This window comes from Macrotis lagotis, chromosome 4 (assembly GCF_037893015.1).
Source record: "Macrotis lagotis isolate mMagLag1 chromosome 4, bilby.v1.9.chrom.fasta, whole genome shotgun sequence".
In the NCBI taxonomy this organism is placed as follows: domain Eukaryota; kingdom Metazoa; phylum Chordata; class Mammalia; order Peramelemorphia; family Peramelidae; genus Macrotis; species Macrotis lagotis.
In genome coordinates this window covers 145,878,245-145,893,727 of record NC_133661.1, presented here as the reverse complement: position 1 = coordinate 145,893,727, position 15,483 = coordinate 145,878,245, and the positions used below count along the sequence as shown (strand labels likewise).

At 33.0% G+C, this 15,483-nt stretch overlaps 1 protein-coding gene across 1 annotated transcript in view; it reads left to right on the top strand.

The window, feature by feature from the left end:
• The window catches only part of OTUD7A (OTU deubiquitinase 7A), a 414,523-nt gene that overhangs the window by 250,117 nt on the left and 148,923 nt on the right, over positions 1-15,483 (top strand). The window contains exon 6 of the mRNA XM_074236215.1: positions 3,029-3,183. Within this exon, the coding sequence (XP_074092316.1) occupies positions 3,029-3,183 (155 nt within the window). The remainder of the gene's footprint in view (positions 1-3,028; positions 3,184-15,483) is intronic.

Below are 15,483 nucleotides of genomic sequence, written 5' to 3'. Positions count from 1 at the left end.
CTTCATGGTTCTTGATCTGAGCTGCAGTATATAACTTGTTGAAAGTGTTTTTGTTTTTTGTGCCAGGAGACTAAGTGTATGGCAAAGGAAAGAATCTGTTTTCTTTATCAACAAATATATTTATTTATACATGATGTAAAGGAAAGAATGTGCATTATTCAAGAATTTTTCCTACTTAAACACTTCCCTTGCTTGGGGTTTAATAAGCATCCTTGCTGACATAGAAGTTTCCATTAGGTGTATTTTTTTAAAAAAATAGCAAGAATACATTTGCAGGTCAGCTAAAAGTGAGGTTCCTTTGGCCATTGTGGCAATAGTTCCCAGGCCATGAGTTATTGTTTTACATATATATATATATATATATATATATATATATATATGTATATATATATATATATATATATATATTTAACTGAAAGTAAGAGAAACTGGGCTTGGAGAATGGGGACTTCAGAATTTATATAGGTTCATTTTATGAGGAACTCACCACTCTCTATCTCAGGGAGCTAATAAAGCCTTGGACTTTAATTCAAAGATTGCACAAGTTACTACAAGTTCACAGGTTAAGTTCTTTGGAGAAGCAGTTAGATGGTGAATTTCTTAAAGGAGACAGTTTCTAAGAAGGTAATATAGTTAAGCAAAAGAGATGGTTGAGAGAGACTAGTAAGGGGGAATAGTCATTTTATACAGATAGTCACAAACTGGGAAAGGAGGTAAGTAATAAAGTTTTAAAAAGGGAAAAGAAAAGAAATTGAGATAATCATGGATCCAAATACATGGACCTGGAATCATATTGGTCCAGCAGCATGAACCAGAACTCGTGGATCCAGCTTAGAGAAAGGAAGAGAAAAGTGGGAACAGCAACAGATTTAGCAGGAGAAAAGGAAGACAGCCCCTGGTGGAACCTTGCTAAAATATATTACACTGGTGGACAGAACAAGGATGGTACTTGAGGAGTGGCTTAGCACCTGGCTTCAGGTATTCTCCAAGGTGCAAGCCATAATCCTCAAGGACTGGCTAATGCCTTAGGTAATGGCATTCACTGGGCATGAACAGGTTTCATTAGGACTAAGCCTACTCTTGCCCCAAATGACTTGACCAAGGTCAACCAACATTTCTTAGGAAATGAAGTTCACAAAGAGCCAACACAGAATGGTTGGCACCCTCCCTGCCCCCCACTGGTACAGAAAAAGTTTCCAATACTAAAAGATCACAACAGAATTCTCCTACTTTAGTACTTTAGCTGTTTCAACTTCATGGTTCAAACAGACTACCTTTTTTTTTAATCACCTTACCCTTCAACAATCACAGCAATTCTGTTTAAGAAAACCTAACTTCCTCAAGGTTATTTGGAGTCTGAGAATGAGATAGTTCACTGGGTTTAGTAAGAAACTCCAAATTTTGAGTATTGAACCTAGCATTAATTTTGTCCACCTGGAAGTTTCTTTAAAGCCAAGTAGATAATGATTTCTGGGCAATAGATTTAGGTTCCTAGTTTAACAGCAATGATCTTGTTAAGTAGACCTTTTACTTCTAAGTTTGAGGATTACTTTTTGTCTCCCAAAAATTTCAAAGACCTTCATGTACTTTTATCCAAATCTTTTAATCTACTTGTATGACCTTAGAGTCCCATTCCTTTCCAACTATGAGATTCTTTGATACAGTCAGCATGAGTTTTCAGAAAAATGACTTTGGCTGTTTGAAAAAAAAATCTGGCTAATGAACAATAAATATATTGAGAAGGGAAACCAGTACAGATTAGTTACTAAAGTATTTTTGGTTGTTGTTTTGTTTTGTTTTTTTTGCTCCCCCCCCTTTTTCAGGGAGAAAGGGATAGAGTCAATCCTATTACAACCTAGTTCTCTTTATAAAGGCCAAGGTCACCCACCATATCCCAGGCCATCATCAGTTATCTTGACCTTTGTCTTGTCATTGGACTTTGATAACTCTGGAGGAGTGAGACTGATGCCTTTGCACAACTGTCTTCTGTCCAATTCTAATGCAATTCTTCATCCTTGTGAATGTGTGAATGAATGAATAAATGAATACATGGATAGAAAAGCATATATTAAACATTTACTGTATACAAAGCCCTATGCTAAACACCTGGGTTACAAAAAGAATACCTTTCCATAGTTTCATACCTTAAAACTTGTCTCTCACCAGGATCCCTTCTCTTCTCTCCTTTCTTTTCCCACCTTAACTTGCTAATGTCTCAGTCCCAAACCACAAGGGTAAGACCATGGAGCCGAAAGTCTGTCGTCTTATAACTTGTCAGATAGAATTAGGAGTCTCAAATCCCCTTGGGAGGATTGGGTAATGGAGAAAGATGAATTCTTGTTGTCAAAAGTCAGAAGATAGAATGTACCATCCTATAAAAACATTGTGACCATTTATTATAGAACTGAACTTAGCATCATTATAAACATACTGTTACTAGCTGACCTAAGAAACTAATCATCACATACATTATTTTTGAAAATGCCTTCCAAAGTTCCTTATTTGCATGTTTTTGGAGCAAAATCCATATTTTGGGAACTACCTGTATTTCTCTTGGGATGTAATTTAAGCACATAGTGCAAAATATCGATGTGAGTTATGTATGTATATCAGTGGCAGATGGCTCTAGCATAATTTGGGGAAACAGAAGAATATGCTAGTTATTTTAATTCATTTACCTAAATGCTTGGTTTATAGAATCCCTTGTGGTTATGAAATAACATTTGTGTTTTTCAGTATTTGATTGTTCTATGAGTTGCTGGTCACAAATGTTAGGTATAGTCAGGTCATATTTGGTACTTATACTTGCCAAGCTCTTGCTGAATAGGAAAAGTGAACTAACTATTTAACATTCACAGTAGAAATCTTCTATTAGTCTTAACATTGTTGAAAATGTTATGCATGTTGAGCAAGGTGGATGTCATTCAAGGCGGTTACACAAAAATGGTGTCCAAGAGAGATAGTTAACTATTCACCACTGCTACTTTGTCCTATAAATAGGTAAGATTCCTTTTTTCCCCCCCTACAGATGGATGGCTTCTAGTCTGCTCTTGAACCCCACCTCTGCTGAGTGTTGGGCAGCACTTCTACATGATCACATGACTCTTGATATGGACGCAGTCCTGTCAGACTTTGTTCGGTCCACAGGGGCAGAACCAGGTCTGGCAAGAGACCTGCTGGAAGGTGAGTAATTCTAACTTCCCTAAAATATTTTCCCCTTGATGGGATCTATGAATTTGGGCTCGATTTTTTTAAAAATTAGAATGTGAAATGTAGAAAGATGAATCAGGGCTTGGAATATTCAGTGTTTGTGAGAAGAAGTAAGAACTAAAAGTACAAATTATTATTAGAGAGATTATATGGGAAGATTTCATCCAATGAGACAAATATTCAACATGTATTTATGCTACCTAAACAATAGCCAATATTTTGTCATTTCAATTTATTTAAGGAAGAATACTTGATAAGTATTTAGTGGAAACATCATTATATTGTCAACTTAACTTTAGGTATGGCCCCTACTGACATTCAAGAAAACACAAATGATTAATGCTAAGGCACTAGCTAGGTTTGGTCTTTTATTAATTCTCCCTCTACTGGGCAGATAAATAAATGGGAATTGAAATGGATACATTTTAGACTGCTTTTTTTTTTAGTAAGAGAAGATATGACACAATAATTAAGAAAATGGTTCCATGGGTGACCTTAACTTTTTAGTTTAATTCTAAGTTGGAAAAACACTTTGGGCCAAATTCTTCCATCAGACACCCACACAGCTTCCACAGAAGTTGGTAGGAATTACTCACAAGTAGCAGCTGATAATGTTCAGCCTGTAGAATTATTTTAGAACAGATATCATTAACTATGTAAAAACTGAGTGTGGTATGAGGCTGTTGATGGTGTTTCTGTGTGGATATTTGTTTAGCCATGAATTTTTGGACTAAAAATTATCACAGACTTCTGAATCTGGTATGGTTTTTTGAGTTTAACTTTTTTCTTCTTTTGGAAGATTAGGAACATAATAGCATATTGAAATTTAGAAATAAGTGACTAAAAAAGAAAATAATTGCTCTTAAGTATAGTGGGAAAATGCCAGTCGTGAAAGAAGATTCTTCTTTTGAATCTTACTTTAGACACTTATTTACTATGTTATATTAGATATCATTTAACCCTCTCAGAGCTCCATTTTCTTCACCTGTATAATGGGCACAAAAATGCTTATACAACCTGTCTGGGACCATAGAGTTAGAATGGGAAGGGACCTTAGAGCCACTGAAGTCCAAATCATTCACTTTTTCAAATAAAGAAACTGAAGCAAAGAGTATTTTAACTGATTTGTCTAAGATCGTAGAGCTAGAAAACCAAGGTCTTCTTGACTCCAAGTCCAAAAGTCTCAACTCCGCTCTTTTTTGTGAAGAAAGCTCATTCCAAACCTTAAGATGCTATATAGTATTTGTGTTGGTGTCATAAACTGAAGTTAGTTTTTGTTCTATTTTGATTTATTCAATTAAACTGGCACTTACCAAGACTGTAGTTTTATAAGTCACAATGATGCCTAAATCCATCTAGAAAAAAATGTATGGCCTAAAAGCAATTTATGTTTCTGTGAATCTAATTTTTAAACCTGGTTTAAAATTAAAAAAGCATCATTCAGTATTCTAATTAATTAAACCTTTGACTGCAGGAAGTAGCTACTCAGTTTAGCTGTGATGTTTCAGTTAAATTATTAAGTAAAAAAAAAAAGAACTTGTTAGGGTCTCTTAAAACTCCTTAGAAGCGGTAATAAGGAAAATCATAACTAATAAGAATATGGTTAATCCCCAGAATTTAATGGTTAAAAGCCTGTTTCTGAGTCCCGCTTGCCTCTTTTGGAGGTCCTGTGTCCCTTTGCTAAACTCTGGATTTAGAAGATCATTGACATGGGTCTTTCCTGATTTAATCCTTGAATGTCATCCTTAATAGCCTCTATTGTAACTGAAGTTACTGAGTTCAAGGGAATTCTTAACATATTTATTCTTAGGGAGCAGAGAGGAAGTGTCTTGATTATGGAGTAGAAACCTGAGATGACTAAAGGGCTTTTAAAATATTCCTCTTAACTCAGCCATTCAACTGAAAATGCCTTTGGATGAGATGAGTCCCTGCTAACCTCTTATTATTTCAGATTTTTTTTGTTTGATTACATAATAATCAGATTGATAAATGGAGTCAGAAACCAACAAAGGAATATTACCTTTAATATATGCTGCATTGTTAATAAATGCAATACCTCAGAGGCAAGTTAACCACAGCTAATTAACTGCTGCAATTTGAATTTCAAACTGATGACTAGATATATATCAATTTATTCAATAAAAATTTCACATTTGTATGTAATGTGAATTTTGATTTATTGAACTTTATTTTAATCATACCTCAGTTCATTGCTATTCAAGGGCAACTACCAGTGAATATTTTTGTTAAATGAGTGATCATCTCCTAATTTGTCCTTTTTGTAAATCCCAACTTTCATTTAAAGGAGTTAGGACCTGTATGGATGAGATAGTAGATATATCTAATTATTAAGTCCTTATTTTCATTAATTGTTGATTCTTATAGCTTAAGAATTTCTGGGTTTCCAGGAAATAGCTGCTCATGCAACAAAAAATAAACATTCCCTTATCCACCTCTAGCTAATTTCTGAATGGATTCATTTGACTTGTAAACATTTTCTGAATACCTACCTGTGTATTGTTGGTAAAACAAAGAATGTCAGTCTCCCTTATAAAGTCATAAAAGAGATAAATGCATATAAATAATCATATTACAGTGTAAAATATGGAAGTGAAGATAAGATGTGCAAAAAGTATTATGAGTTTGTGGTTTAACAATTGAGAAATGAGATGTTTCTTAGGATGGAGATGACTGGAACACATTTACAAGCTAAGCAAAAAGGACCACTCAAAAGGGAAAGATTCAAGATTCAAGATGAAGAGGATGAGTCATAAAAACAGTCCTAGAGTTAGGCAGTGGAAGATATATAAAAGTGATGCATATTACCTGGTTATACCTGGTCTGCCTAGGCACTGGTGATACAGTAGAATATGTTCTTATCAATAAGTCTTAGTGGTAAGTTGGTTCTCATTAGTAGACCCTAGTAAGTTGACCAGTTTAGGCTCATTCTTTTTGTCTTAAACAGAGAAGAGACTCAGGGATGATTTCCATTCTCCAGGATTCAAGGCACCAAATGCTTCTTCCCTGGACTTGTTCCTATAGTACGGGCACCCTATTCTTCAGTTAAAATCTTCTATAGAGACAGCTGAGTGACCCAGTAGATAGAGTGTTGAGACTGGAATCAGAAAGATCTGAGTTCAAATTTAGCCTTGGATTGTTATTAGCTATGTGACCCTGTGCAAGTAACTTAACCTCTGTCCCTCCCTGCCTCAATATCTTCAACAGTAAAATGAAGATCATAGAAATAGCGCAGATTGTTGTAAGGATTAAATGAGATATTTCTATATTGTGTATCATAGAGTCTGGCACAGTATTTGTAGATACTTAATAAATTCTTTTTAAAAATTGATTTTTTTTCTACTCTTTGATCCTGGAGTAAATCTAATTCTCCCTCTACCTGACTTGCCTTTAGATATATTAAATGCATTTTATTTATCCTCTTAATCATGGGTGTTCAACCTTTTACCTCTTCTGGATCATGTCACCCAATATAAAACTTATCAAGGGCTTCATGTAGAATTTAATATTTACTTAGGACTACAATGTAAACTCTATAGTCAATGAATATAATAAAAAATGTGATAGCACAGCATGAATGGATTTTGAGTCTGGTTAGATACACCTGCTCTAAATCTTTCCTCTTGTAGGTTGCACGTACCTAGTTCATTCAACTAGCCCTTCTGTGATAAAATTTCATGCCTCTTTTTAAAAATCTTTATCCCTCCTTTAGATACATTGAAGGTTGCTTTTAAAATTATGCTATTTAGAACTGAATATAATACTCCAGATTTCATCAACCAATGAGTCCAGAGTCCAGAAACACTTATCTTGCCAATGCATCTTTCATTAGCATTTATTTAGCACTCATCACACCTTTGGTTCATTTTGAGTTTGTATACAACTATTGCTTTTTGTGTTTCTTTTTTTAGTTATGAATTATTAGATATCATTTCTCTACCCTTTGCTTCTACATCTGGACTTTAAATGAATTTTTATAGATATCTTTTGTTCTTACATTATTAACACTTCCCAAAGTGTTTTCCCCTCATTTTCTTACAGTCATACTTCATTTAAAAAAAAGAATAAAGAGAAAAGAAAAAAAAAGTTCATAAAAACTAACCAAAACATTTCCAAGTCTTATATTTTTTTATTCAAAGTTCCACCCCTATTGTCCCTTAAAGACATCCAGGGTAAAAAAGGGAGATGTGCATTTATGTAGTTTTTCTTTGGGGTTAAATTTGATCATTTTAATTTCACAGCATTCAGTTTTTATTTTTTTGTTCTTTCCATTCACATTGCCACCCTCATTGTATATATGCATCTATGCATCTAGCTATTTCATTCTATATTGGTTCCTATATTTTCCCATGATCTTTGCATTTATCATATTCATTATTTTGTATAATATAGTAACATTCCATGTACAATAACTTAAGCTAATTGTTGACTAATAGGCATTTATTTTGTTTCCCATTCTTTACAAATGGTGCTATAAGTATTTTCCTTTATATATTTTGGAGTACTAGAAGTGGGATCTCCTGGCCAAAAGGAACAACAACAGCAAAAAAAGAATTTAAAGTTTTAATTTAATTGAAACAAGAGTTTCAGTAAAGTAACAAAATAAACTCACAAAAATCAACCACATTTCTATGTTGTAATAACAAAATCCAGAAAGGAATAATAGAAAAAGAAATCTCATTCAAAAACCACTACAAAAATGCATCTGGGAGTTAATCTACAAAAGGACATTTAACATTTGTATAGGAAAGAGTGCAAAAATACTTCTTAATGAAATAAAAAAATAACTCACATAGTTGGAGAGACATTTAGTGCTTCTGAGTTGTGCCAATGTAATAAAAATGACAAACTAAATTAATTTATAGATTTAGTGCTATTATAATCAAACTACCAAGGGGACATTTTGAAAAGTTTGAAAAAATGATAAAATTTATTTGGAGGAATAAAAAATATATATCAAAGGAAAAAAGGAGGCATGCATGAATAGAGAACAGTGCTTTCAGGGTGGTAATCAGTAAAATTACTTGTATTGTTTTGAAAAAAGAAAAGGAATAGACTAAGGAAGAATGAGAAAAAATTGAATTCAATAACCCATGGTACAATAAATGCGAAAACATAAATTACTTTTGAAAAACTATTTATTTGATAGCAATTACTGGAAAAATCAGAAATTAATGTAGAAATTAAGTTCATTAAGCTTATTACAACATATACAACAATAAACTCAAAATTAATACATGGCTTCAATATTAAAGTTCACATATAAAAAGCTATAAGTTGAGAACCAGAATTTTCATTATATACAGTATAGCTAGGGAATGAGTTCTTAACCAAACAATTGAAGTAATTACCAAAAAAAGAGGTAATTTTGATTACATGTAATTGAAAAGTCTCTTCATAACAATGCAGAAGGGAAGCAATGGACTTGTAAAAATCTAAATCAAATATTTCTGATAAAGGTTTCATTTCCAAGTTATAACTAACAGAAGTACATATGACTAAAATCAGTTTTCTGAATCATTAACTGTCCAGAGAACATAAACAAACATCTCTCAAATGAATTGCAAACAAGAAGCTTAAGAAAGGAGGTTTCAAATCTCTAATAAGAAAAAAGAAACTCAAGTTAAAATAGCTGAATTATTACTTTATTAATAACAAATATGAAAAAGTATGAATAGTTAATGTTAGAAGGGTCGTGGAAAGACATGTTGGTGCAATGAATTATTCTAAATATTCTAGAGAGAAATCTGGAATTACTTGAAGAAACTGATGAAAATATCCATATCTTTTGTTTAATCAATTCTCCAGCTAAGATTTTAAACCCAAATAGTTCACTAAGATAAAAAGACCTTATATTCAAAATATTTTAATATCTGATTTATTGAGATTAAATGCTAGACTTTATATATTTGACCTCCTCACTTTGTTTTAATGGTGGGGGGGGGGGCCTACATGGCTCACTGAATAGAGCACCGGCCTTGGAGTCAGGAGGACCAGAGTTCAAATCTGGTCTCAGACACATAATAATTACCTAGCTGTGTGAACTTGGACAAGTCACTTAAACCCGTTGCCTTGCAAAAATCAAAAGAAACCCAAACAAACAAAAAATTCATTTTAATCTCTTGATATTTTTGAATTTTGATTCTGTCACCTAGTGTATTAGCTATCCTTCCCATTATTTTGTTAATGATAAATAACCATCAATTTATTAATTAATACCTTTAAGATATTAATTCACCTCACTCTTCTATCATCTATCCAATACTTTTTCTATGCAGACAGGAGCAAAAATCAATGAACCCTAATACAGTTTCAGCAGGGGATAGAGCAATATGCAGGAAATAGCCCTTGGAAATTCCTGATTCCTTCAAGAATGGTACTATCCATAAATATAAGGGTGATGGCAATGCTAATATGCATACTCTGTTGCTACAGAATAACATTATACATTCTATTCTGTAGCAACAAAGTCTGTGTATAAGAGCAAGTTGGAAGCACTCAGTTCAAGTGGATCACTGGACTATGGTAGTCTTTGTGAATTGTGCATTTTCTTCTTTATATTTTAGCTTGCTCTGATTCTCTGCAACATTCTTCCAGATGGGAGTTGGGGGAGAGGGTATATCTCATGCTTCTATATGTTTCTGAAAGAATGAAAGGCTAATACCACTTGGCCTGTCCTTTTGTTCAAGCAAAATGGAGATCAGGACCAAACAGAAACCCAAAGAATTATTTGATTACAAATGCCTCCAGAATTCATTTTGCTACTGCATATTTGTTGCTTCCAACTGAAACCTTTCCTTTTCCCTTAAAAGTTTCATCTAAAGAAAGTAGGACTTATGATATATTTATTTATGAGCATATTATGAGTTGCTGTCAAGTTTCTTGTTCAAATAAAATTTATTTATGTCTTTAGGATAGCCTTTATCAACTAACTTAGGAAACTGATAAATTGAGCAAGATTATATATTATTATTACTTGTTTTTAGAGAACCCATATTGTTTTCTCGTGCTCAAGCAATTATCAGCCAAGTGTTTAATAATTTATCCTAAAATATTTTCTGAGGAATAACATTGAGCCAACCAATTTATATTTTCTGAAATCTTTTTCCCCTCTTTAAAAAGTTGAGGCAACATTTTGCCATTTATTCTCATCAAGAATTATTTCCATTCTTCCACAAATTACTTATGGTGATTCTCTGATCATATTTTTTCTCATTCTTGGGATGAAATTCATCTCATTTAAGAAAACTAGGTATTGGGGGGGGGTTGTTTGTTTTTCTGCAAGGCAATGGGGTTAAGTGGCTTGCCCAAGGCCACACAGCTAGGTAATTATTAAGTGTCTGAGGCTGGATGAAGTTGAATTGTTAATCTAAAGTTACAATATCTTCTCCAAAATAATAGACTGATATCTTTCACACTCTTCTTGTTCCAACTATAGCTTAAAATAAACCTTTTTCTAGTACCAGGCATTTTCCCAAGCCTCTGAATATCTGTTACTTTATTTTCCTGGCACTATCCTACTTTTAATTTGACTGGAAATGGACCTTTTTCATTCTTTTTGATAAGTTATTTCACAAAATGAGATCACAGAAATTATCTGTATAGTCATATTTGTTTCTTTAGATAACTCCTCCTTTTCTTGTTCTTTGGAATAATTTATATATCTATGGTTAAAAAGTTATTTTTAAATCTTATTCCTTTTTAATCCTAATCCCTTCAAGAGTAATTGACATTAATATCATATCAATATTTCATCCATATGTTTTGAAATCTTTTCCCTAAAAACTATTTATGCTTGACCCTTAGCTATATGAAATCTTAAATTGGCATAATCTATTGATCCCAAGATTCTTAATACTTCTTCATCACCAGCTTACTTGACAGGCAGGCTAAAGTCCTAAATATTAGTGGCCCCCATTAGTTTTTCTCCAAAGAACATAACTAAATCCTATGAATTGGTTATTGGAGTCATTTGAAATTATATTTTCCCCTTAGACCAATGTTATAATGGTTCTCATTGTGTGATCATTTCTTATTCTTTAAAGTGTCTTAGGCTTAGGCTGATAAAGAAATCAGAGATTTGTTTATTAGAGGGGAAGGAAAAACTTTTGAAGGCATTTGTTTACATTAAGGTAGTTATTGTGGACAGAAGTCAGTGAGAAGAAAAAGCAGGACCAGTTAGCATGGCAGTGTTGGCAGTGGAACATGATGGTGGACAAAGCTGCTGTATCACATAACAAAAAATTTCTAATATTTTTAATATTTTTCACTAGTAAGATAGACTCATGTATTTGTGGTGATCTCATTTGGATATCATGATAATATGTTTTGTGACTTGATACCTCACTGACATAGTTTTAATTCTTAAATTAAATAATATGGCAATCCACCAAAAAAGACATCAGTCAAAAGTTTTTTGAGATGCTGGCAAGGAATGGGACAGAACAGTATGGGACAGCCTGTGAACAATTTGTAACTTACACTTAATACTATACAGTACCTACCATTTCTCTACAAATATGTGTATTTGGCTGTGCTACTCAGTCATTAAGGGATTTCTTTCAAGTGATCTACTTGTAAAAATATATTGCATTCAGTTAAAAAGATCTAGATATAAGGCATCCAACTTAGGATGAATGTATATAAAAAGACAAAATTTGATGAACTATTTATCTCAATCATGATTTTTCCTTTGTTTAGCCTTGTTCTTTGAGATATTAGAAAATAGTTCATACTTTAGAAAATTAGGATGGATACAGGTTGCAATTAGTATCTAGAAATTTCATGTATATATTAATAACATGCACATTAAAATATAATAATTTAATATATAAAATTATTGGAATTATTTGTGAGTACAAAAAAGTCACCTATATATCAGTTATTGAAAGAGGATATAAAGGTATGAACTAGATAGAGAGTCTCCTAAATCCCCAGAGAATGAAATAAATATAATTTTGAAATAAGCACATGCTTTTTTTTTTGCTTGATCAGGCATATATGAATAAGAGGTAAGGATCCATTATTTGCCAATATGATTTATACATAACCTCAATGCTATCATCATTTCACTTTGGAATGTGTTGGAAAATATGTATAGTGAAGAGATATAGTTCACTTTGATAAATTTTGGTTTTGTTTTGTGTAGGGTAATATTACATTGTTTTGTATTTCCTGTGAAGAAACCAATAGAAATAGAGGAGACATGGCTATGAAACATTAAATCTGGAAGTAGAATATGTCATTGGGTTAAAAACTATTATCAACCATTTCTAAAGTTATTTAACTCACAATTATATTACAAAATTTCTAGTATCATTTTTTGTTTTTTTGTTTTTTTCCTCAAAAGGAAATATTAGCCATTACTGAGTAGCTTGATAAGGTCATAGTACACAGAACACTGGACCCAGAGTCAGGAAAACCTGAGTTCAAATTCTACCTCAGATAACTTACTAGGTATATGATCTTTGGGAAGTCACTTAACCTCTGTCTCAGTTTTTTCAACTATAAAATGAATGTAATAATAGTACCTACCTCCCAGAATTGTTATTAGGATCAAATGAGATGATATTTGTGGAACTACATAAATGCTACTGTCTATTACTACTACTACTACTACTACTACTACTACTACTACTACTACTATTGTTACTACTACTACTACTACCACCACTAGTAGCACTACTACCATCACCACTACTACTACTATTATCACCATTACTATCACTACTATTACTTTCATTACTACTACTTCTACTGTTTCTACTATTACTACTAATACCACTACATCACTACCACCACCACCACCACCACTACTACGACTACTACTACTACTACTACTGCTGCTGCTGCTACTATTATTACTACTACTACTACTACTTCTACTTCAGATTACTTTTTTGAAAGTTTTGTCCCCCAATCTCTCTTCCTTCCCCCCCACCCCCCACAGAAGGCAGTCTGATAGTCTTTACATTGTTTCGATGCTATACATTGATCAAAATTGATTGTGTTGAGAGAGAAATTTTATCCTTAAGGAAAAAATAAACTATAAGAGATAGTAAAATTACACAATAAGATAACTTTTTTTAAAACATTGCAGGTAATAGTCTTTAGGCTTTGTTCAAACTCTATAGTTCTTTCTTTGGATACAGATCTCCATTGTAGATACCCTAAAATTGTCTCTGATTGTTGCACTGATGAAATAAGCAAGTCCATTAAGATTGATCATCACCCCCATGTTGCTGTTATGGTATACTTCTACTTCAGATACTTTAAATGAAAGAATTATATTTGGGGAGAAAGAGAAGAAATTATCTAACTATATGTTTCAAAACTATATGTTATGTACTTAAGAAGTAGTCATATCAAAATGGAAAAAAACCCACTGTATTTGGATTCAAAAAACTTAGGTTCCAATCTCTATTTGATCACTTACTGGCTAAAAAACCTTACTGGCAATAAAACCTCTCTGTACCTTAGTTTAAACATCTGATTCTGTCTTTGCCTAACCTAAGTAATTATGAAAGGGTTAAATAAAATAGCATGTCTATTGCCTTCTAAGCCATACTATATGATTATCTATTGTTGTTGTTGTTGTTGTTGTTGTCATCATCATCATCGTCATGCACCTTGCCCCCTGCAAAAAAGATCTCAAAAGGAACTATTACGGAATCAACTTATAGGTGGTTCAGTTGATCTTTGTCCTATTCCCTAGTTACAAGCTGTATATAGGCTTACCAATCCAGGGCTTTTCTTAAAACATAGTGGGTAAAAACCCTAGATAAGCATAACTTACTACTGAAAAAGCAATTTAAATGGGCACTTGCTACTGATAACAAGTTAAAAGATCTACCATTTACCTAGATGAGTACTATGCCTTTACAACCAAAAAATTCTACCATTGGGATAATAGATTTGTTTCTGGAAGAGATTCTGGAGGTCATTTAGGTAGTTCCTTTATTTTATGGGTGAGGAAAATAAAGGTAGTAAATAGGCAATTGGGGATCTCAGATTAAAAATATTCACGTCCTCTTAACACAAGATTCAGGCTTCTTTCCATTGCACCAACATGTCTTCATTAGCATTTCATTTCTTCAACTTAAAGTATTGCCATTGTCCTCAATGAGCTGACAGATCCATGAAATATATATAGCATTAACTCATCACTTTCTAAATTTAGCTGAAAATCAGATTTGGATAGGAGAGGAGAGAAGTTTGGAGAGAAGGATGCAGAGTTGGGGACCTTCAGCAACTATTGAAAAACATGAAGGCATCTGAAAAAATGAGTACACCTGGGAGTAGGGGAAAGTAATAAAGACAACCCCTTTGCCTTGGACTAACGCTAGTGAGTCACTTCAATGAATTGGAAGTGTATTCTTTTCTTGTTTTGTTTTTACCATGAAGACAGTACAATCCTTAGAGGATGCTGAAGCAGATAAAAGATTCTACTTGTTTCATTCATCTCTATTTTAATATAGGTATATTAAGTTAAATACAGTTATTAAGTTAATACAGCTATATTAAGTTAAAATGAACCTTTGAAAGGGTATTAAAGACATAAAGGGGAACAAGGAGGCATGTGTGGGAGTGGGAAAGTAAAATTCCACATTTTTTGGTAACTGACTGGCAGGCATACCAGGGGTGAAAGAGGGACAAATGGTTTCAAGAAAATTTGTATGTTTAGGAAATTCAGGATCTTTTTATTTGCATATATTTATATGTTTAGGAAACTCAGGTTTTTATTCTTCAGCTTATTTACCTCCTGTTCCTCATGAGTTGCCTCTATCATTTGTTGTCCAGTCCCTGTCACAAAATGGCAGTATCATTTCCCAGATTTGCCATACCATATAGGAATAGAAAGGATGATTTCAGTGGAATTTGTAAAGGAGTCAAACAAATAACAGTATGTGAAGTTCAGTGAATACTTTTTATGATGCCTTTGATACAGATATTGCCATAACAGACAGATAATAGCAAAAGCATGATATGCAAATATTAGTCCCTTGGAGAAAGGGTGGCCAGTTTCACTTCAGTAATGTTATGGGGGTAAGAGCAGCAGAACAACTTGAAAGACATAAATTTTTCTACTTTGGGGTCAGAGAAGTGACTGAAAAATGAGAGTTTATATTTTCAAAATCTCTCTAATAAAATATTATGTTTGCAAGCATAAAGGAATTTAGGAGCTCCAAGTGAACTGTATCTTCACAAACAGGAAATGAGTGATTATTGATGAAAGAATAGTTTCCAATATATAAG